At 48.1% G+C, this 21605-nt stretch overlaps 1 protein-coding gene across 1 annotated transcript in view; it reads right to left on the minus strand.

The window, feature by feature from the left end:
• Positions 1-21605, minus strand: part of LOC8040070 (lysosomal alpha-mannosidase) — a 240643-nt gene that overhangs the window by 85525 nt on the left and 133513 nt on the right. The window contains exon 2 of the mRNA XM_029985073.4: positions 11978-12080. Coding sequence (XP_029840933.2) covers positions 11978-12080 — 103 coding nt within the window. The remainder of the gene's footprint in view (positions 1-11977; positions 12081-21605) is intronic.

Here is a 21605-nt window from a genome sequence, read left to right on the forward strand (position 1 = left end):
GAAAAATCAATAGTGCGTGCAAAGAGCCTGACACGGACAGCGACGAAGATACTGTCAAGAGATTGAGAGTAGCCAGCGGAATTGTCGGTTGAGTGGCGCCCAATCACATTAGACCGACACAAAAAGAAAGCGAGGCGATGGAAGGCTATAAAAACCATCTTATCGAACACTGCGGTTATCGCGGGCAGATAACTAATAGAGCGCATTAAAGTCCCTTCGTGCTGTTGACTGTCGTTCACAAATAACGAGAACCGACACGAAGAACGTCTTCCAGTTCATTCGGTTGCGAGATGCGCTGTCATTTCCTAAAGCCTTCGCCGGTATACAGCCATCGGTGCCGCAAAGATTGCCGCGACTTGTAATAAGAAAGAGTCTGTCGTCGCTGACATGTTAAGAAACGCAGGGTGGAGTTACAAGCTTATTTCGCAGCCAATGAGATTAGGGCGTTCGCTTAACGTCGGAGAGCGAATCGAGGCAGGGGAAGTAAAACACGCCCTGCATTTCTTCGACTGGCAAGTTTCGAGTGCATCAAGTTTCTATATTCCCTGACAGGTTAAGAGGGAGGAGTTTCAGATATCCCGCCTCCAGCTTCCGACTTTCGTTTCGGTGTCTCGTGAACCTCGAGCGTACGCGCGCAGCCAAAGCATGGCGGAAGGCAAAGAGCGCGTGCTGGAGGCATCTGGAAGAGACGCCCTGCCCTTCTCATCCCGACGGAGACTATGCGCAGAGCAAGTCGTTTGCTTCTTGAGCGGGAGTTGCGGTGACGTCAGAATGACTTCGAGCTCTGATTGGCTGTGATTGGAAAGATATAGTGGGTAGACCTCAATGCTAGATGCTTCAAAGTTTACCGACTATTTTTTTTTTTTTTGAATGGGCCAATAAGAGTTCAGTGTTCTGACATCATCGCAACCTCTCTGCAAGAAGCAGACGAACTTGCGCTTCGCATAGGAGATATGCGGGAGAAGCTTCATTCCCAGCACGGGCTCGTCGCCTTCCATCGTGCTTTGGCTGCGCATGCGCACGAGATGTAGGGGTGTTCTCGAAGGTAGAAATCTCGCGCTGGGGACGGAGCTTCTACTGACGCGTGCTCTACTCAGGCACACGTTTGAGAAAGAGAAAGTGCACCGGTCTAGATAGCATCACGAGCAACTAAAAGACGCCGTGTCATTTCCGCAAACAAATAGTGCTTCATTGTGCGGATTGGTTGTGGTTATTTATAAGCAATGTAGCGGTATCGAAGTACGTAATCACAACTTGATTGAAGCGCTTCCCTCGTTTGAACACTCCGGTTGCTCTTTGAGCAGTTCGTAGAACAACCAATGCGTGCAAAAAGAAAAGTGGTGCGTCATTTAACTGCTGATTTTTGTTTAGGGGGGGGGGGGGGGTGGTCAGCTTGTGCGTACAAGCGCCTACGGGAAAATGCTTAGAAGTGCAGGCAAGCTTGTGCATGTGGAACGTGTTTCCTGACTGACAGCATCTAGACGTATTAGCATGCTGCTCCTACGTCAAACAAAAAACAGGGCGTTCCCTGTAGACATGATGACATAACAAACTGTGGACACGCCTAAAGCACGTTCCCGGCATGTTTGATTCATGTGTGCTCAGAACATGGCGGCAGACAGTTTTCGTACGAGTCCCAATGCCTACAAGGAAGGCCTCAGACAGTGACTGTCTTTTGTATGATGTGTATTAGCAGCTCAAAATATTGCCACGGTTTTGTTTTGTTCCTTTCTTTGGTTCTTTTTTTAAGAACACGATGGTCTTATGGCCAGCAACAATTTAAGATCGAAGCTAGATCGTGCATCAAAGATGTAATTCGTGTATTTTCTACCAGGCTTGTCATTTTTATCTGATGATTTCTACCTTCGATCGGTAGGAACATACCTCAATAAGCTGCGAAAATCAAAAACGAGAAACAAGTGACACGTCCAAGACTGGTTCCAGTCTTAAGTCGAAATATTCGCGATGGATTCGCAATCAGCCTAGCGGCCGAGATGCCGAACGGTCAGCAGCTTCGTTATGCAGCAGGGAGAAAGTGGTTTTCGCGTTCGTAAAAGGATTCGAGTCGGCGCAGCGTGGGGGGTCTCCTACTTTACCCCCCGGAGTTTCGAATTTACGTTCTCCCTGAAACTTTTCAGATGGAGCACGCGCTTAAGCTCTTTACCGTGCACGGACTGCGCCGGTTATTTTCAAAAACGTACTAACCCTCGCGCAAGGATTAGACTCTAAAGAGAGAGAAAAGCTTGAGGTCCAGTTTATTCGTAGCTGGCAGTCCACACCCGCACTGATTTTTCTGCCGGGTGTCCATAGGGAACCGTTTTAGAGTGCCTTCATACACACGCGCGCTTTTGCTTGAGTGGTGACATCTCAGCCATTTTTCCGCCCAATGGTTTTTTGTGCATTTTGAAGTGCGCGCAGTCTGGTGTCACTCGGCTCGAGCGCGTAGCTTTGGCTAATGCATAGACGCCATTTTACTGCCCAAGTCACGCACCGAGTGCGCGAGAGCGTCACGCGCTGGCACATTCAGGGCAACAATGGATGTCTTCACCCTGAACCCTTTTAAAAGTGCGCGCCATCCAGTAGCTACGACGCCAATGATCCGAGCGCGCCATTGTTTGGGCACCGACTCTGAACGAGTACTGGACACGAGGGCTGCGTCAGCATTCGGGGTCCACTCGGCTAAACTCGTATCGAAAACGAGTGCTGCGTCATCGTTCGGTGAGGACTCGGAACCAACCACACGCTTCGTGCCCAAGCAATGGCGACCGTCAATGTTGTTCGATGGGCTTTCAAAGGGGTCTATTGAAACGCCGTGCGTCAGTGGTCGTTAATAACTCAGAACATGCATTTTTCTCATCTTTTCATAAAAAAAAATGTTTTGTTCACCGTCAGGGCTTTTTTCCTCTCCTTGTTCTAATTTTTTTTCTCAGAAGCGTTAGTTTTTATACAACGGCACGAAGCCACACTACCCACTCTTCCAGTATCACTTCGCGTCGTTCACTTTAAATTGGAACGTTGTTTCCCCTTCCCCCATGATGGCACGATTGTTTCAAGATACAAAGCGGGGACCGTAATATTTGCAAAAATTACGCTCTAGAAATGTTCCGAACGAGAGAGACCTTTTAGAAACTATTGAAACGCAAACAAACGCGAAGCACGAAGGTCCTTTCTTTAATAACTCGTGCCATATTATCGTCGTAACTTGTCTTAGGTGCTATACTCGTTTTCACCTTAAAGGGCCCATGAAACGATTTTTGGGTTGGGATAAATCATTTTGGATTGGGATTTTACTAATAGCACATCGTTCAGTGGACCAAAAGAAACAAGGTAGAAAGTCAAAAGCCTGACTTTCAGTGCGAAAATTTGAAAACAGAGCGGACTATTTCGTACCTCCTCCCCTTCGCAACCTCTCTGCCTTTTCACTGTGATACATCCGCGGTCCCAAAAGCGCGTTATCGGGTCCAAACTGACGTCACACGCAACCGGACCTCACTTATTCCCTTCACCCCTAAGCTGACATTGTGGTGGAAGCTACGCGCTTGCCGGACCAATCAGCCGCCTCCCTTTCATCACCTGACTTCATTCTCTGCAGCCACATTTGCCACGCTCACGTGGCAAGTGTGGCTGGCCCAACGAGCACGTAGCTTCAACAGCACTGTCAGCTTCGGAATGAACGCGGTGGGGAAAGCAACTTTTGTCTGAATTTTGAGCGACGGGCTAATCTTCTAGGGGGAGAATGGATGTGTCCGGGATTACACAAACAGGAGTGCGAGCAAGAGGGGACTCCCCCTTTTCGTCTTTTTTAACTGTTTGGTGGAATGCGAGATTTATGAGTTGAGGAGGAAAGCGAAACAGGAAAAAGTTGGAAAAGCGTTTCATGACCCCTTTAAGAACCGAGGTAAAAGAAGTCCGGCTGGTGGCGGAGTGTTCTGGGTTTCCACCAATGAAATGCCGCGATATCGCGTAGACTTAACCACTCTCCGTCAGGAGGTGGTGGGATCCACAATTAGAGACCGAAACCAAAACGAATTTAGCACTGCAGCATCCTCTAGTGGCAAAAAGCTAGAACGTACCTCGTTAAATAGCGTTTGTTTCTGATAAACATGCTTATGCTTTGCACAATTTTGCATCGATTCTTTAAACTGTCTTCAATAAACATATCTTTGTATATCTAACATTGTTTATACCGTCGGCTTTCTAAAAACACTATGAGAAAAAAAAATCAGTATGTGCCAGTTTTAGCACATTTACAGTTTTTAACGGCAACCATGGAGCGCTAAAGCAAAAAGATCAGCTGACATCATCGACATCGCCGCAAACTTGATGAACTGGGATTGATCGGACCTGCTACCAGCCACGAACCTATGTTTGCATAGTTTATTCTGTCCTAATATACCTTTGTTCACGTTATTGCGTTGACGTTCATGTGTATGTATTGAGTGGGCAATCGGTTTCCTTGTGTGTCGCGGTGAATTTCAATTTTTATTCTTTAATTCCGTTTTCTTAAGTTCCGTGGTGTGGGGATGGTGGTACAAATCCTGATTATAAGCAGAAACAGCGTGGTTGATGTGAGATACGTTCTCCAGGATCCCATCAAAGCTTCTGCTTGTTGCCAGAGTGGCCCTGTGTGAGGATTGCGATAAGAATCCCGATTTTAATTTGAAACAGCATAGTGGATGATGTTATGATGTCATGAGGCTTTCTGATCTTAGAAGAAGAGGACATCCAGTGAGCACGCTCGCAGGAGGTGGCACGCGCTGTTGCGTTTGGAACTGACGAGCAATCGCCATAGCTGCTGCCATGATCCCGTGTGTTACATATTAAACAGTTTTCTTAAACCATCCTCCTGAGCTTAACTAGCAACATAACATGGTGTCAGAAGTGGGATGTTTTCCGCCGGTTTTGATGGCGGCGTTCGATGGACCACTTCCATCGCTTTCACTGGAGCCTTGGACGTCGTGATGATCGGTCTCCGACGACGTCTCGTGGTCTACCACCTTTCCCACGTCTCGTTTTGCCATTCCGCCACGTTTCGCCATGCCTGCAAAGCTAGTTTTTTCTCGTTGGCGCAGATGAGTCGAGATAGAGTCGAGATAAAGTCGAGTCGAGTCGAGATAGAGGAACTCTCCCGGCGGTATGAGTCCCTTTTGGAGCAGTCTCGTGCCGAGGAGAACAAGTGGAACCAGGACAAGCAGCAGCAGAAACACATCGAGGACTTACAGGCGCAACCGGTACCACACCAAAGCACATGGAACAGCAGAAACGAATACAGCTGCTGAAAACTATTTTCCTACAGTCTCAAACGAAGCTGCTGAAGACTATGTACATACAGCTTGAAATGACGAATCACTTGAACACATTTCCACGTCTACAAGGTCAACAGGATAACCAAAAAACAACAAGAAGTCGACGCGTCGTGGTGAAGCCGCTACGATACAGAGACTGACAAGTGCCGCGATCGCATTGCGTTATTTAAAAAAAAAAAAAAGAAGAAAGAAGAAGGGGGCACGTTATGATGTCATGAGGCTTTCTGATCTTAGAAGAAGAGGACATCCATTGAGCACGCTCGCAGGAGGTGGCACGCGCTGTTGCGTTTGGAACTGACGAGCAATCGCCATAGCTGCTGCCATGATCCCGTGTGTTACATATTAAACAGTTTTCTTAAACCATCCTCCTGAGCTTAACTAGCAACATAACAGATGAGAGATACGTTTATTGCCAGAGCGACCCCAAGGCATGTGGATGGCATTTTGTGAGTTTACTTTCCCACAAACCTCCTGGGGAACTTATCACTGTAATAAAGGAGCTATCTCAATGAAAGACTGGGCTGAACATGATCTTTAGACCTCAAAATGAGGTGTAAGCGACACTGAATATGCATGAGGTGAGCAAGTGAAATGTTAAGCTCAGGGTCACATTTCAGAACAATGGTCGACTTTCGGCATGCCGCCAACACTACGTCTTCTTTCTTGAATGAAAACGACCCTTAAAGTGTAATTGTTTGCATATATGTTTAGAATGCAAAAGGGCAAAATGGCGCCTAACACCTCTGCTGTAATGGGCAAATTAGCGAGTGCAGTACAACTGCAATTTTGTTTTTGTAGTGTGAATCATTGTACACAGTGGGATACATACAGCTGATTTTAAAGACCTCGAGAAGCCATGAACAAGGCTATTACGTAATGAAAGGTAGAATCACGACAACAACATGAGACTGGAGGTTAGGCGTGTATAAAGTCGGGAATCCGATTTTGCAGTATGTGAATGGTCCTTAAAAGGGCCGCTCTGTGTTCTGGGGTATGACAAACAGAGTCCAAAGTTCTAGCCACTTTCAGAAGAGAACATGTCCTAGGGGGACATTAGTTCACGGTCAATTCCATTCTAAAGGCTGAACACCGGAGATCTCTTCACCCTCATCCTTGTCGTCAGTTTCGTCGTCGTCTCCACTCTCCTCCTCCGTGTCGCTTGCATCGAGGGGTATGATGACTGGCTCGAGGTTCGACTCTGGGACATCACATTCTCGAAACTTCGCCTCCATTTTTTTCACATGCTCTACACAGTCATGCCAATCGACAGCTGTTACGTTGTCCACTGCTTCCCTCAAGAGCCGCTCGACGTCATTGGGCTTGAATGTGATGTTCTTGGAGGCGACCTCCTGCTTGACTCGTGCCCATATCAACTCTATGGGATTTAGTTCGCAATGGTACGGTGGGAGCCTCAACACTGTGTGTCCGGCGTCCGTAGCCATGACGTCAACTTTGTACTTTGTGTAGCGATCCTTCACCGTTGCCACGATGCTCAGAAGGTCTTTTTTTTTTATTGTGGCAGTCCAGTCTAGGGTTCTTGGAAGAGAGCCACTGCTGGATCTCGCCCTTCTTTGTTGCAGCTGTGGGAACAGCTTCAGCCTTTCTGCTGTGGTATGGCGCGTTGTCTATAACAATTACGCTGTTAGGCTCGATGTGGTCCAGCAGATGAAGAAACCATGATTCAAACCTGTTCGAGTCCATTTCATTGTGGTAGTCCCCTTTCTTCTTCCCACGGAACACGTCAAGGCAGCCGGACACGAAGCCAGTGTCACTACCTGCGTGGGTGACAATGACTCTTTCACCTTTTCCAGAAGGAACCTCTAGCCCGGTCGTTAATCCAGACATGAAGGCTTGCCTTGCTGTCTTTATGGTGCTGTCAGTCCACACCTTGTCAACTGTGAGGCCGGCGTTCACCCAAGTCTCGTCCTGGAAGTAGATCTTGCGGTTCTGGGCTCTGTACTTTCTGATTGCCCTCAAATACCACCGCCTCCACTCGACGATGTCCTCTCTCTCAATCAGGAAGGAGTTGCGGTTCCGTTTTTGTTTATCGAAACCCATGTCCTTCAGCAGGCGACACAGGGTAGACCCGGAACAGGACGGCAGCACGTCGTCTTCTTGGAGACGAGCGGCGATTTTCTTCAACGTTGGGATCTCCCCCCGACGGAAGAAATTGTGCAGGCAGCTTCTCACGGCCGTCAAAGTGCACGCGTCGTGATTTGAAATCCTCTTCCTTTTCTCGGCGAATTTCGGGCGCTTCTTTGAAGGAGATTTCACAGCTCTGTTAGCACGTTTGAAGCCACGCTTGATCTCGTAGACCGAACTAACACTGATCCCCGTTGTGGCGGCAGTCCAGGTTGATGACTTCCACAACATTTTTTTCTTGGTACTGCCGCCGCATCCAAGAATAAACGTTCACAACACACTGCCTTGTCTGGCTCGACAGGACATTTCCACTTGCGTGACGTTTGTAGTACACCCGAGGGGAAACGTCTTCAGGAAGGAGTGCTGACATCACGGACCGATCAGCCAGAGCTGTTGGAGTCGCCATTTTGGAAGGCGAGCAACAGCGGCTGGCCGGCTGGCTACGAACATCGATCCTCAGATCTTGTGAGGCGTTGAATTACGTAAATACACGTGTATACTAAGGAGGTGTAATATTTATCCTACTGAGAATAACAAATTTATTTAAGCTTAAATAACGCTAGCATCCCAGAGAGCAAACTTTCATCGGAACTACTTTGCAGAACGGAATAATATGTGCAACGGCATGCGACCAATAAGCATGCAACGAGAGGGACACACCCACTTTTTTCTTAAGGTGAAAACGGGTATGGTTGCTTTAAACGTTTACTACAGTAAACTCAGGGCGTGATGTCTCTTCCCCGGCTCGATCTCTTTGCTTCGACCGGAATTTAGCCGCCATCTTGAAATCGTGATATTTATGACTGCCCTTTCCGCAGCAAAGGCTCCAAGCGTTCGAGGGGTATACAATTCACGCAGCTATAAGGAGTATTCACTGGGCGCCATATTTGTGGGTGATGTCTTGAGCGCATGCTCGGAACGAGCCCACATCAATAGGCTGCTAAGACCGGCAATCTTGATGGTGTGGAATGCACGTTGCAAAAGAACCGAGGAAGCTCGCCGTCAGCACGCGCTCAGCAGTCGCGCACACAGCTATGGCCGCCAGTAAATACTTCCAATACTCCGTTCGCCCTTACCGCTTATTCACACTGGAAGCGAATCCGCATTCGCAAAGCGGTTGCGAACGCGGATCCGCTTCCAGTGTGAATAAGCGGTTAAGCTGAGACTCGCGAGCTCGCTGGTTTCAGCGGTGCTTTGGTTGCGCATGCCTGCGCGTTCTCACTTGTGTTAGCGAGGGCAGAAAGTTCGCGCTGAAGGCGGAGCTTCTAGTCTCAGCTTAAGGGTGAGCAGAGTATATCGAGGAGCGGTTCTAAAGCAAGCAGCTCGCGCACTCGTACATCCTTCGCTGTAGTCGGCATCTTGCTGCACTCTGGGTCTTCAGAAGGTCCCTCTGAAATTACTAGACCAGCTTCGACCACTTGGCCTTCGCACTTTGCTGCGACTCAGCTGAGACCAAGAGCTAGCGTATAAGCATCGCCCCAAGAAGAACTTCAGTGGCGACTCAAGCCCAGCAGTCCCACTGCTCCATTCAAAAGACACCGCTGGAGACATGGTGACGTCTGCTTCTGAAGCATGTTGGTTTCATACATATGCGTGCTTCGGATATGTTTGCAGGCCGCTTTTCTCTGGCCAATGGGACCGACGTACGAGGAAGAAACGCGTATAGGATAGAAGCACTACAAACACGACGGACAACTTAAAGGACAACAAACATCAGAGAGCGCTCCTTGCAACTGAAGGTTAAAGATAGAACTTCAATAGCAAGTAGCGCTCTGTGGTGATCGTCGTCCTTCAATTTGTTCGTCGTCTTTGTAGCGCTTTTTTCCTATACAATGATTCAGTAACCAGCCCTTCTGCGAACAAACGCGCCTCGGGCAGCGTACTGTCTTTTATATGATGTATTAGCCTTGTGACCGCGACTTTAAAGTCAACCTCTCGTGAGCATCGGTTGTTCCACAAGCAAAAACGAAGATCCCCTCTGTCCTAGATCTCCCTCTTTACTGGTTTTATCCTCGCAAGTAGCGAGAAAGCACGAGATAGTTATAGTAACAATTAGAAGGAACGTGTGGGCGGTGATGTGTGGTTGCGTGTTCCAGCCCTCAGCTCTGGCACATCGCGAAGCCGACTTCACCGGGCGTTGTGCTCCTGCGGAAGGGGCCTGGCTGCCTTCGAGGACGGCGACCCATCACACCGCCGTTGGTCAATATTGGCACATCGCTCGACTCCGCGCGGACGCCGCAGAGGGCGTCGGAAAAGGACGCAGGGCCTCGCCGGGACCATGCGAGCGACGAGAAGGCCCGAGGAAGACGCCTGAAAACTCCCTAACCAAAGGCTACTATCTTTTTCTTTTTTTTTTGCTGGGAGGAGAGCGAGTTTTTTTCGCGCACGAGCTGAGGCTCTAATCTACACACACTTTGCGAAAAAGTCGGCGAGGAAATCGGCGGTTGACATTGGTGCCGACCAATCACGGCCACCGAACTCCTTGCTGACTTTTTCGCCAAGTCTACAGATTAGGGCCCCTAATAGAGTTCACAAAAAAAAAAAAAAAAAATTAGTGATTAGTTGTTTATACAGCAGAAGTTTAGTCTGCCAGAGTATGGCGACATTGCTACCTATTATATATAAGAAATGAATACAACTGGCTAGCCTGGGGTTTACTTGCCTCACGCAGTAGTTAGTGGTGCACGACCTCACGCCAGATGTGCTAGTCCAGATCGAAAACGGCAGAGGTGGGGACTCAACCCAGGGAGGGTCCCTGCATTCTGCGGCACGAGGTTTCGCTTCATGGGCTACGAGCTGCGTGGTAGCTTTCTTGCATGCATGCTACCCCTCCAACAACCCCCCCCCCCCAAAAAAAAAAAAAAAAAAATATATAAATATATATATATATATATATATATATATATATATATATATATATATATATATATTGTTTGTTTTTTAACAGAGCATTTGGAGAGCCCACGTTTTTTGCGCCCTCGTCAATCGGCTAGCGTAATTTTGAGTCTAAACTATGCCCCGTGAATCTGCCGTAGGCTCCATTTCAGTGTCTTGGCAAAGGGTGAAGGCTATGACACCCTACAGCCAATCAGCGGTGCAGGACGAAGCCTATGACACGAGGAGCGCCCTTCGTGGGGAGATCGGTGGCCGAGTGTGGCAACGCACTGTAGCTCGGAGCACGTGGAGCGAAAGTTCGCGCTGCAGAACCAAGGGATCTTGGGTTCAATCCAACTTTTGCCCGTTTCGATCTGGATGAGCATGGTATCGTTCGGTCGTGTATCAGTATTGCGTGGTGCACGTTAAAGACCACAGACTAACGGTCGTACAGCACTGGCTAAATTAGCTCATGTACAGCTCAGACACCAGACGCCCATTGAGGCTGATTAACGTCCGCCTGTCTAAATGTACAACACAGTTCCTCTAGTGCACTACGTAGAAACGTTTTGTTTCGCGTACAGCATTGCAGCCAATGTGCATAGGCGCCGCCATAACCAACCTTCTGTTTTTGTATCCTTATATTCCGTTTACTTCACTTCACCATTACCATAGCAGACAAGGTTACTGCCATTTTAGGTTCTACTCTCTCCTTCTCCTCGGCATTGACCTTTGTGAAGGCTCATCAACGCTCGTTTCACTGGCTCGGTATCTCGGTAGGAGAAAGTCAGCTATGGTGGCTGTAATCTGGAGCGTGTGCAATGTGTCTGCGGGGATGTGTTTTCTTTAGCTTTTACATTCATTTAAGTTTCGTATATTGCTGTTCGAAGTAATGCGTATACATTTTTTGTTTCAGGTATTTTTTTTTTCGTATATATTTGCTTTTCTTTTTTTGTTAAAGTCGCGTCTATGTTGTTGTTTTTTTCTGTTTTTTTTTTTGCTTTGTCTAATGTTGTTAGAAGCTGAAAGTATGCGATTTTATTATTTGGTTGTTTATTATTCCATTATTAGGTGTGTCTCTCCTTTTGTATGTAGTTTGCTTTTGTGTCCTACAATGGATGTCCTATTAAATTAGAGACGGGCCTTAGATCACGTCAGGTTGGCTCCAAAGTCATAAAAACTATTGATTGGTTTATTGAGTATTTGATTGATTGATTGATTGATTGATTGTCACGGGTCTCGCTGAGAAGCCCCGATTAGCTTGCCAGACCGTTTGCCAAGTCACGCTAAAACGGAGTATAGACGCTTTGCAGCAGCTGTGCATGGGCGCCGCCATAACTGACCTTCAGTTTTTGTTTCCTCTTATTCCGTTAGCTTCACTTCATCATTACCAGAGCAGGACGGGTTATTGCCATTTTAGATGCTACTGTGTTCTTGTGCCCAGCATAGGCCCTTGTGAAGACCCGTCAACGCCCGCTTCAGTGGCTCGGCATCTCGGTAAGACAAGAGAAGGGCGGCTATGGCGGCTCAATCTGGCGCGTGTGTAAAGCGTCAATACATGGCTGTGACTCTTGCGTGAGCTCCGGGGGAAAACTAAAGTGGCGGCCACTTGGGAGCGCGGTTGTTTGGCGATGGCGGCGGCGGCGTCCACTCACAGTGGTCGTAGTAGAAGTCCACGGTGTGCACCCATCCGAGGTCGTCGTGGGTGTGGCTCACGATGTGCACGTTCAGGAGGCCGGGCTTGGTTGCGTGACACGTCTGCGAAGGAAAACAGTACGAAGGTTCATACAGTGCCTAGATTTCAGAGTGTTTCCAACTGCTTCATCGGGTTAACCTGGTTTATGGGCAGCGTCTGCAATTCGCGGCGAGAAGTTTCAATATCACCGCCTGGCAGGTTTTTAGAGCGTAGCTCTTAGGCGCCCGTTTCCGGCTTGAGCAGCGTCGGCGTCGCCGTTGCCGTCGCCGTCGCCGTCGGCGTAACCGCACAGTGCATTATGGGTAAATTTTCCCGAAGAAACCCGAGGTCCTCCCGGAGGACCTCGGGTTCCTTCGGGGGGACCTCGGAAGAACCTCGGATTCCTTCGGGAGGACCTCAGGTTCCTTCGTTAGGACCTTGGAGGGCCTCGGGTTCTTACGGGAGGACCTCGGGTTCCTTCGGGAGGACCTCGGAGGACATCGGGTTCCTTCGGAAGGACCCCGTGAGGACCTCGGGTTCCTTCGGGAGGACCTCGGAAGGACCTCGGGTTCCTTCAGGAGGACCTCGGGAGAACCTCGGGTTCCCTCGGGAGGACCTCGGGTACCTTCTGTGACCTCGGGGAGGGGGGGGTCACGTGACCCCCCCCCCCCCCCCCCCCGAGGTCACGTGACCCTCAGTACCCTTCCCTCCTCCTCCTCAAGAGCTGCGCTCTAATTCGGCGTTACAGGGAGTTGTAAACGGTTTTCATTTCTTTTTTTTCACAACCCACAGTGAGGATATTTCAACTTCCTTTGCTGGTGCACGAACGTACAATGCGAAGCTTCTATGCACTATGAAAATTAAAACTTAACCACGTGGGTAGCGTATGCGCCACCCATTATAAGGAAGACAGAAACGCCCCTAGCGAGCTTCTCGCCGCGAATAAACTTCTTGCACGAGATCATGATGCAACGCTATACTACCGGTTCGTAAATCTCACCGGAACCCGCTGAAATCCATGTTGGAGGCATTCGTCGCTGTTATGCTATGTTTTGTGTGCTTTGTAGCCGTCCTCGCACTGTTTGTTCGCTCACTTGAAGTTTAAAATGGTAAGTTGCGCCGTAATTAACTGTTCCAGCCGTAAAAGTCGGCGACGAAACGGAGCTACGGCCAGCAGTACTCGTTTTCCTGGAATTCCGGCAATCATTGGGAACCATGACAAGGCGACGCTCGAGCAATCGATTCGCCGGCGTCATGCATGGCTCCGACGGATACGCCGGCACAATCTCGAACAGGGTGTACAAACGGTAGCAGGACGCGGCAATTCCTGGAAGTTAACATCTCCGATCCGGAGAAAAAGAACGAAAAAGAAAGCGACGAAAGAGCAGAGAAAGAAAGCAGACGAAGAGTTACGCCTGTTCATTTGGTCGCGGCAAGTTGACGTTGCTCGAGCGCTTGTCAACTCTATTTAATTTTGTCAATGCGCGATTCCGGTGTTTCGGCAAAGTAAGAAAAAATAACGAGATACAGACCTTAGAAGTGACGTTTTGCTGCTTCATTGCGCATATTAAGTCATCGCGAGTGATATATGAGCTCATCTGGACCGCGTCTTTGCCCCATCGTTCCGAAGCGGCCAAATGCTTGGGACCTTTCGGTTTAGATAACTATATTAACTGCACGACATGGACAGGAAAGCTTCGTAACCCAACTAAGGGTTTGTAGACTGCACCTCGTGTCAGATGAGGGACCCCTTTGCGATAGACTAGGGCAAGACAATATTCGGAAATGTGGTTATATAAAGACGGCTCTATGAGTCTATATCACTATACTGCTGCCTCAATAAGACGCCAAATGCCTCCAACATGGCAGTGAGGCACTGATAGCAGACGACTATGTTGGTTTCGATTTTGAGTCTTAGCGTAAACGGGGGAAAAGGAGCCCGTGTACTCGATGGCACGGAAGATTCTTCCAGCTTCTACATTTCTTCATTCGTAGAAAAGAGCTTTTTGGGGTCCCCTCAACAAATGTCCGTGCGTCCAATTTCATCATTGCGAAACTATGAAGAGAGATCGACAAATGGCGAGTTTCGATTGAAGCAAATAGAGCGTTTCGATCTAAAAACGCAGCGTGCAGTGTTACACTAAACATTATGTGAGCCTCGGAAAGGTAATATTCTTAAAGTTTTTTTACGGACTTTAGTTTTAGCGGTATGGAAAATTGGTCTTGTTCATAATACTTGTAGTACGAAAAACAAAGTGGGGATAAAGTGGTTGGCAAAACTCAACAGCTTATTTCGACATGTTTTTTGTTTTTTTCGACCTTGCAACTTGTCGAGTTTGCAGTGTTCGGCTCTTCAGCTCCTCGCAAAGTCAGGTGAATCACGCGCACCCTCTCATATTAGCACAAACTCGACATCCGCCCGTTTTGACACTTATCCGCACAGAACGGCGAATATTGTCGCCTAAATTGGGGCCCACGCGAGCACATTCTGCTGTGCATAATGACAGCTTTTCAACAGTAAGACAAAACATACTGGCGGTGGCGTACCTGTTGTAATTGTCAAGCGCTGTACAACACGCCAACAGGAAAAAATGTGCGTTGAATGTTTCTTAAGGAGTTTTGCGACCTTTTTGCTAATAAAGGACATCTGAAAAAATGGACTCTTTCGTTCTTGCCCTAACACCTACTTTTGAGTGATTTTGTATTATTACCGCTTCAAATATTCCATAACTTCACGCTGTACTTTTCTGCTGCTATGGAGGCTTGTCAAATAACAACCAAGTTTTTTTTTTTTTTTTACACTTTGAAATAAAGAAAGTAAAGAATCTGAATTCGAAGTTAAGCGAATAGTACGATAGACGTCGTGTTCGCGTTTCTTGATGCACATAAGTCCGACAAGCTGGCAGCAGCAACGCTGGTCGAAGGCGAAGAGAAAGGCTGCTCCAATCACACATGGGGACAAATTGCGCTGTCCCGATTTTCTTCCTCCCCGACAGCCGTCCCGCTAAGCCGAGCGCCTGGCCCAGGAGCATCGTCCGTTATCTGCATATTGATGACGATGCACTGACACTTGATCGCTCGGCGCCGGTGCTTTTGAGCAGCCGCCGTCTCCGCCGAAACGTGCACGGACTCCGAAAGAGTTGCGTCGGATTCCTTTACAGCGCGCCCTTCGAGAAAAGTTCCCGGCGCCGCTGAATACTGATCACCCTCGGTTCGCCGGCGTGGCCGGCTTCGGCCTGCGCCTTTTCTTTTATCGCGCCGGCTTCGCGGTTTAAGACTGCACGTGACTTCGGGTATGCCCCGCTTTTGTTTTTGCACGTATGCATAGAACGCGGCTTTCCGCCTAAGGATTAGAAGTCAATGGCATTAGCGGGGATCGTTCCAAGTCGGTCTTGACGTCAACAGACATCACTGGAGACGCTTCCTGCGTAACTCGCGGCAGCCGATGACGTTACCGACAACGCGCATGCATGACGAACACGCGTGTGTGTTTGTTCTTGCGCGCAATGGAATTGTTAAAGGGATACATCAACGAAATTTGAAATATACCCGTCGTGTTTCGAAATAGGCTGAATATCATCCACAATATCCGTAAATGATAGTCGCACGTTTGTATTTTGAGCCTGATGGCTGTATTCGAGCTCAGCCCTTAGGCGCCCGTTTGCGGCTTGAGCGGCGTCGCCGTCGCCGTCGGCGTAGCCGCGCGTTGCATTATGGGACGTTTCCCATAATGACGTCACGACGGTCACAAGTGACGTCAAGAGGGAGGAGGAGGGGAAGGGAGTTTTCCAGCTAAATTTAGCGAGAAAATGTCCCCCTTAAAATTAACGGGAAAATTTTCCACTAAATTTAGCGGGGAATTTTTTTTTTTTGCTGCATTTAGCGAGAAAATTCTTTTGCTAAATAAAGCGGGGAATTTTCCCGCTAAATTTAGCGAGGAATTTTTTCCAGTAAATTTAGCGGGAAATGGAGCTAAAATGTCCATCTAAATAAAAGGAGAGCTGGAGAGGACGAGGGGTGGGGAGGGGGGGCATACCCTGCCCTCAGTAGTCGCCCCTCCTCCTCCTCAAGAGCTGCGCTCTAATTCGGCATTACAGGGGGTGGTAAACGTCTTTCTTTCTTTTTTTTCGTTATAAACGGCCCACTCCGGCGAGCGCTCGGAGAGCACGTGACATCCGGCGCAAATCGTGACGTAGATTGTCTCAGGACGAGTACAGCTGCGGCGAGGCTGACGTCGTCAGGATGCCCTAGCCGTTCCAGCCACCGAAGCGTTCGAATCACGCCAGCGATCGGGCCACCGCAACTAAATCCAAAGTTGAATTGACACGAATTTTGAGTGACAAATTAATCGTCTATAATCTTGTAGAAAAAGAAAAGTGACGTCTAAAAAAAAAGTCCCGGTGAGAGGGGAGTTTTTTCCTACCGTCTTCTTTTTTGCAGGCCGGAGAGCTGTCCGGATGACGTCAAGCTCAAAGCGAGACAGTTACCGTCACAACCTGTCAAGGTTGCTAAACGGGCATTACAAACAAAGCTTTAGCGACATCCACCAAGTGCTCTTTGCTAATCGTTAAGTTTGTTTTAAAATTTCTGTTCGTATCTTTTTTAACAAAATATTGGTGTGTCCGATGTGATACTGCTCCTTTGAACACGTAGAGACCCAAAATTAAGGGCCGAAATTTCGTTGTGGCAGCCTTTAAAAACATTCGAAATAGTTGGCTTTAGAAGCCAAAACGCGAGTGAAACAAAATATACATAATCGCCTCACGGTCGTGTTTGCAGCTGTAGATGATGCGGACGTCTCATTGGATGATCAGATGATGAGGTGATCTCATTGGTCGCCCGAGTAACGATGAGAGTCGCGGGGCTAACGTCACTTTTAATTCCTGTATGGAACCCTGGAACGCGTCCCCACCTGGTGCACTTGGCGTACTATACAGGTCATGTATTGAAGTGTCCCTTCAACAAACCGGCAATCTAAATTACGCCGCATAAGCTACACGGCGTCGCGATCCTGGTGGCTGCTTAGGCCCGCTTCAGACGGAGCAATTTCACCCAGCAACTTGACGTCGCAACACCAGCAACACCGGCCGCTCGCGTTCACACGCAGCAACCGAATTGCTCCGACTTGCCATCATCATCATTAAATTTGATTTTTCTTTCACCATTTAGACACCCAGCTACGCGCTAAAAACGCGTTCTTATATCTTTGAACGGCGTTGAGAATACTAACTCATTTTTCTGGAACTGTTTATTTCCGAAAACGTTATATTCCAAACCAGAACCAAGTCTTTAGCTGTCATCATCACCACCACAGGGGTGTCACGTGAAAATATCGCGTCTCTGATTGGCTGCAGCCGCTTCAACAGTCTTCGCATTGCTCCGAGTTGCTCGCTTGTTCGAGCCGGTCCCGATCTCAGCAATTCGCGTCGATCTAGGGAAAGCTAGGGAACAACCCGCCAGCAACCTCAAAATTGCTGGAAAAGTTGCCCTGTCTGAAGCGGGCCTTATGGAAGCTCGTGCAAAGACGGGGAGCGGACGCAGGTGTCGACTGCACAGCAAGCGAGAGCAAAATGGCCAGTATCCGCCTTCACTGCAGTGCTGCCGCCAGGAAGTGGAGCATAAGACGGAGTTCACGCCTCCAGCCGGACTCGAGTTAAAAATGAAGTCGAGGTAAAAGTCGGGGACGTGCTCCAGACATCGGAGTTCTGGTTTTCTAAACTCCTCGTTTGTTTTCTCTCTTCTCACTCGACGCATGGCCAGGAAAACAACTGGGAATTCTAATGTGTTCTTATGTGCGGCTTCCGTAGCCGACAATCGTTAAACTATGTATAGAACCGAGGCCAGGTTTTCCACTCTCTTCGGGGCAGTGGAATAAAGTCTAGCGCTTCAAGGGCGTATCGCAAAGTGCAGTTCGCTGTCCGTCTCCTTTTTATTTATGCGTGTTCTACATTACCGCTCTGTGAAAGACGGCGTCGTTGGCTACCGGTAAGCCTTGGACGGCTGCTGCGCTCCAAAAAAATGTCCATGCCTCAAGTTTCCAGTACGGCGAGCATAAAACGAATCCATGCGGTACTCGAAAAAATCGTGGCAGTGTCCAAACCCCAGATGGTGCAATCTAGGGATTTACACTGAACGCGACGTTGCGCACTTCCGTCGCCTTTCACTTCAGCATGTACCTTCACAGTCGTACTTCAAAGCACTAAAACATAGAACGTGTCACGAACACTCACTCCAAAGACTGGTCACACACTTACTTACGATGGTATGCTTTAAAGTCTCTTAAACTCTCTTACGCCGAGAGAAACCACTGGCGCCTCTGTCGGGTAGCCTTGGCCTTGCATTTACTATTTCTTTTAAATTATTTCTTTTTTTGCTCGAAAACCTTTTAACAACTTTATAAACGATCATTTCTGATAGATAGTATGTGTAGTTGAGCTCGCAAACACCAAATTACCTTCGCTCTAGTGAAATGCAGTTCCAGGGTCACCTCATAGATGGCGCCAGCGTGCCAGTGTGTTCTCTCGTCGGAAGAAATCCCAAGAGCTCGGTCCTAGCAAAGGCAAGTGCGTGAACGGGCCTTTTGACACAGCGACGCGTTACATACGAAGCGACAGTGGCACCACCTCCCGCGTCCGCTTAAGGAAAGGTATTTCTATACAAGGTCGATAGAACGGCGCCTGCGCTGGAGTGGTATTGGTCCTGTGATGTTTGGGACACTGTACGCCCTTGAAACAGTCGTTGAGTCGTTGACGTGCATGCGTGTAGTGCGGTTCAAGTGACACGCGCGGGAAAAGAGGTATAGTTCATTCGAGTGTGGAGCGGCGCATTCTCAGTAAACATTTCTTACTCAGGAATAATCAAATAAAGCTGACATTACGCACGAGTGTAAAATGTAAAAAGCGCAAACTGGCGAGGAAAGATTGCCCGATAAAGACATTTATAAAGACAGGAAGGCGTGTAAAGAGGACGACAATGCGCTGAGAAATAACCGCATATTCGGAATCCAAGAATTCCGTCCGATTCTTACTTGCCAATTGGCGGCCTCGTATTACTGCTCGTGCAACTCAGACAATACGGAACTTAAAGTGGACCGTTATTCTTTACCCTCCATCCTCCATACAGCTTAGAAATCGACTCATCAGATGCTAGCCCCTTCAGACCCTCAACAATATTTTAAAGATTTTATAGGAGAAAGTTTACCAGCACTGGGTAAAAGTCACCGAGCTTTATAAAGACAGGAAGGCGTGTAAAGAGGACGACAATGCGCTGAGAAATAACCGCATATTCGGAATCCAAGAATTCCGTCCGATTCTTACTTGCCAATTGGCGGCCTCGTATTACTGCTCGTGCAACTCAGACAATACGGAACTTAAAGTGGACCGTTATTCTTTACCCTCCATCCTCCATACAGCTTAGAAATCGACTCATCAGATGCTAGCCCCTTCAGACCCTCAACAATATTTTAAAGATTTTATAGGAGAAAGTTTACCAGCACTGGGTAAAAGTCACCGAGCTTTATAAAGACAGGAAGGCGTGTAAAGAGGACGACAATGCGCTGAGAAATAACCGCATATTCGGAATCCAAGAATTCCGTCCGATTCTTACTTGCCAATTGGCGGCCTCGTATTACTGCTCGTGCAACTCAGACAATACGGAACTTAAAGTGGACCGTTATTCTTTACCCTCCATCCTCCATACAGCTTAGAAATCGACTCATCAGATGCTAGCCCCTTCAGACCCTCAACAATATTTTAAAGATTTTATAGGAGAAAGTTTACCAGCACTGGGTAAAAGTCACCGAGCTTTATAAAGACAGGAAGGCGTGTAAAGAGGACGACAATGCGCTGAGAAATAACCGCATATTCGGAATCCAAGAATTCCGTCCGATTCTTACTTGCCAATTGGCGGCCTCGTATTACTGCTCGTGCAACTCAGACAATACGAAACTTAGAGTGGACCGTTATTCTTTACCCTCCATCGTCCATACAGCTTAGAAATCGACTCATCAGATGATAACCCCTTCAGACCCTCAACAATATTTTCAAGATTATATACATCGAGCGTGCTCGACAGCGTGTGCAGCTGCAGCTCCAAGAATCACGTAATTAAGAAGACCCTGGATAGATGGCGCCAATGCACCGCGAAGAAGGGAGAGGACTATACTGAAAACCTGAATTGATGAAACATATTTAGTCTTTTGTGTTTACAAAATTGTAACTAAATCTTGAACGCCGTCCTAGATGTTCATTCAAGCGCTTTACGCAATAACACGTGTAATCAAGAAGGGCACGATGGTTTCTACGTAGAAACAAGCAAACGCGACGCCACCATGTTTTCTACACGTTCGGCTTCATGGCCTCTCTAAGGAATTTGGGTTGGTTCACAACGCTCCCCCTTTACAATACACTCTAGTCGTCCAGCGCTGGCCAAATTATTCCCCTTTATAGTAAAAAAAGGCATACTCATTTCATGGCAGTCCATCTTCAAGGGGCCCAAATATCAATAGAATCTACACAAATACAGTTGCTGTGCAGGCAACCTGGTGGAAGTTTGCTATCATGACATTAACTCGAGACTGAGGCGCAAGAAATATAAATAGGTAAAAAAGACTGGGGAAAAAGGGGGGGGGGGGGCATAAAACGTATAAACGTATTAAACACAGCGGTCCTTTTCTCTTCGTTTTTTTACGTTCCAGATTAGGGTTAATTATGGGGACACAAGCTCGAGACACGAATACAAAAACCAAAATCTAATTACTCTTGATTTCAGCTCCTTAGTCTCGGGTTTGTGTCACCCCGGTCGATTTCCACCTAAAGCCCATCTATCCTGGAAAAAATGACGCCATTCATTGTTATAGAAATGCTTGAGGCACGCGCCGCGCGCCACTTCTGCGAAGTTCATGGCGTCTGAAATCTAGCTCAGTGCTTTGCTGTGCCGCCATGATCTTCCCAAGGGGTGCACGTCGCACTTGCCTCTTGCATCGACGAACCTTGCGCTGCTTTTGAAACCATGAAGGGACTTTACTTCCACCAGCTGGCCGGCACACTAGGTGTACTTTCTTAGGATTGAAGGCCGGATCTCAGATGCAGCGAAGCGCTGATGTAGCGCTGCCCACGTGTCGTCAGCCACTTATCGTCTGCCATGAACAACAGGTTTGACGGTGCGATACAAAGCTGGGGAACGCTCCCGTCAGCGCGCGCTTAGCACGAGATCAGCGCTATGCTTGTAGCGCTCCGCTGCATGTGTGAACAGGCCTTAATGAGATCGCCGTACTCGAATCAATAGACGCATTGCTAAATTTCCCAAGCATCAAGAAGCCTGCAGGGAATGTAGTTACACGCGCTGCGCTCGCTCGCCTTACCTGTATCAAAGATTTTCAAGAAATCATAACAAAAAGGCGTTTGCGGACGCACGTGCGAACGGCCACTTGTTTTAAAATTTCTTGTTTAAGAAATGCTACTGCCAACGCCAGCACGCGCAGCACGTGTAACTACGTTCCTGTGCGCTTCTTGATGCTTGGGTTATTTAGCGATAGGTTTATTTGATTCTCAGACTCCTTTTCGCAGCATGCGCCGGACCCGCAAGGATGCTTCTCCGCAGGCTCCTCT

This window comes from Ixodes scapularis, unplaced genomic scaffold, assembly GCF_016920785.2.
Source record: "Ixodes scapularis isolate PalLabHiFi unplaced genomic scaffold, ASM1692078v2 PGA_scaffold3__209_contigs__length_174095766, whole genome shotgun sequence".
Taxonomy (NCBI): domain Eukaryota; kingdom Metazoa; phylum Arthropoda; class Arachnida; order Ixodida; family Ixodidae; genus Ixodes; species Ixodes scapularis.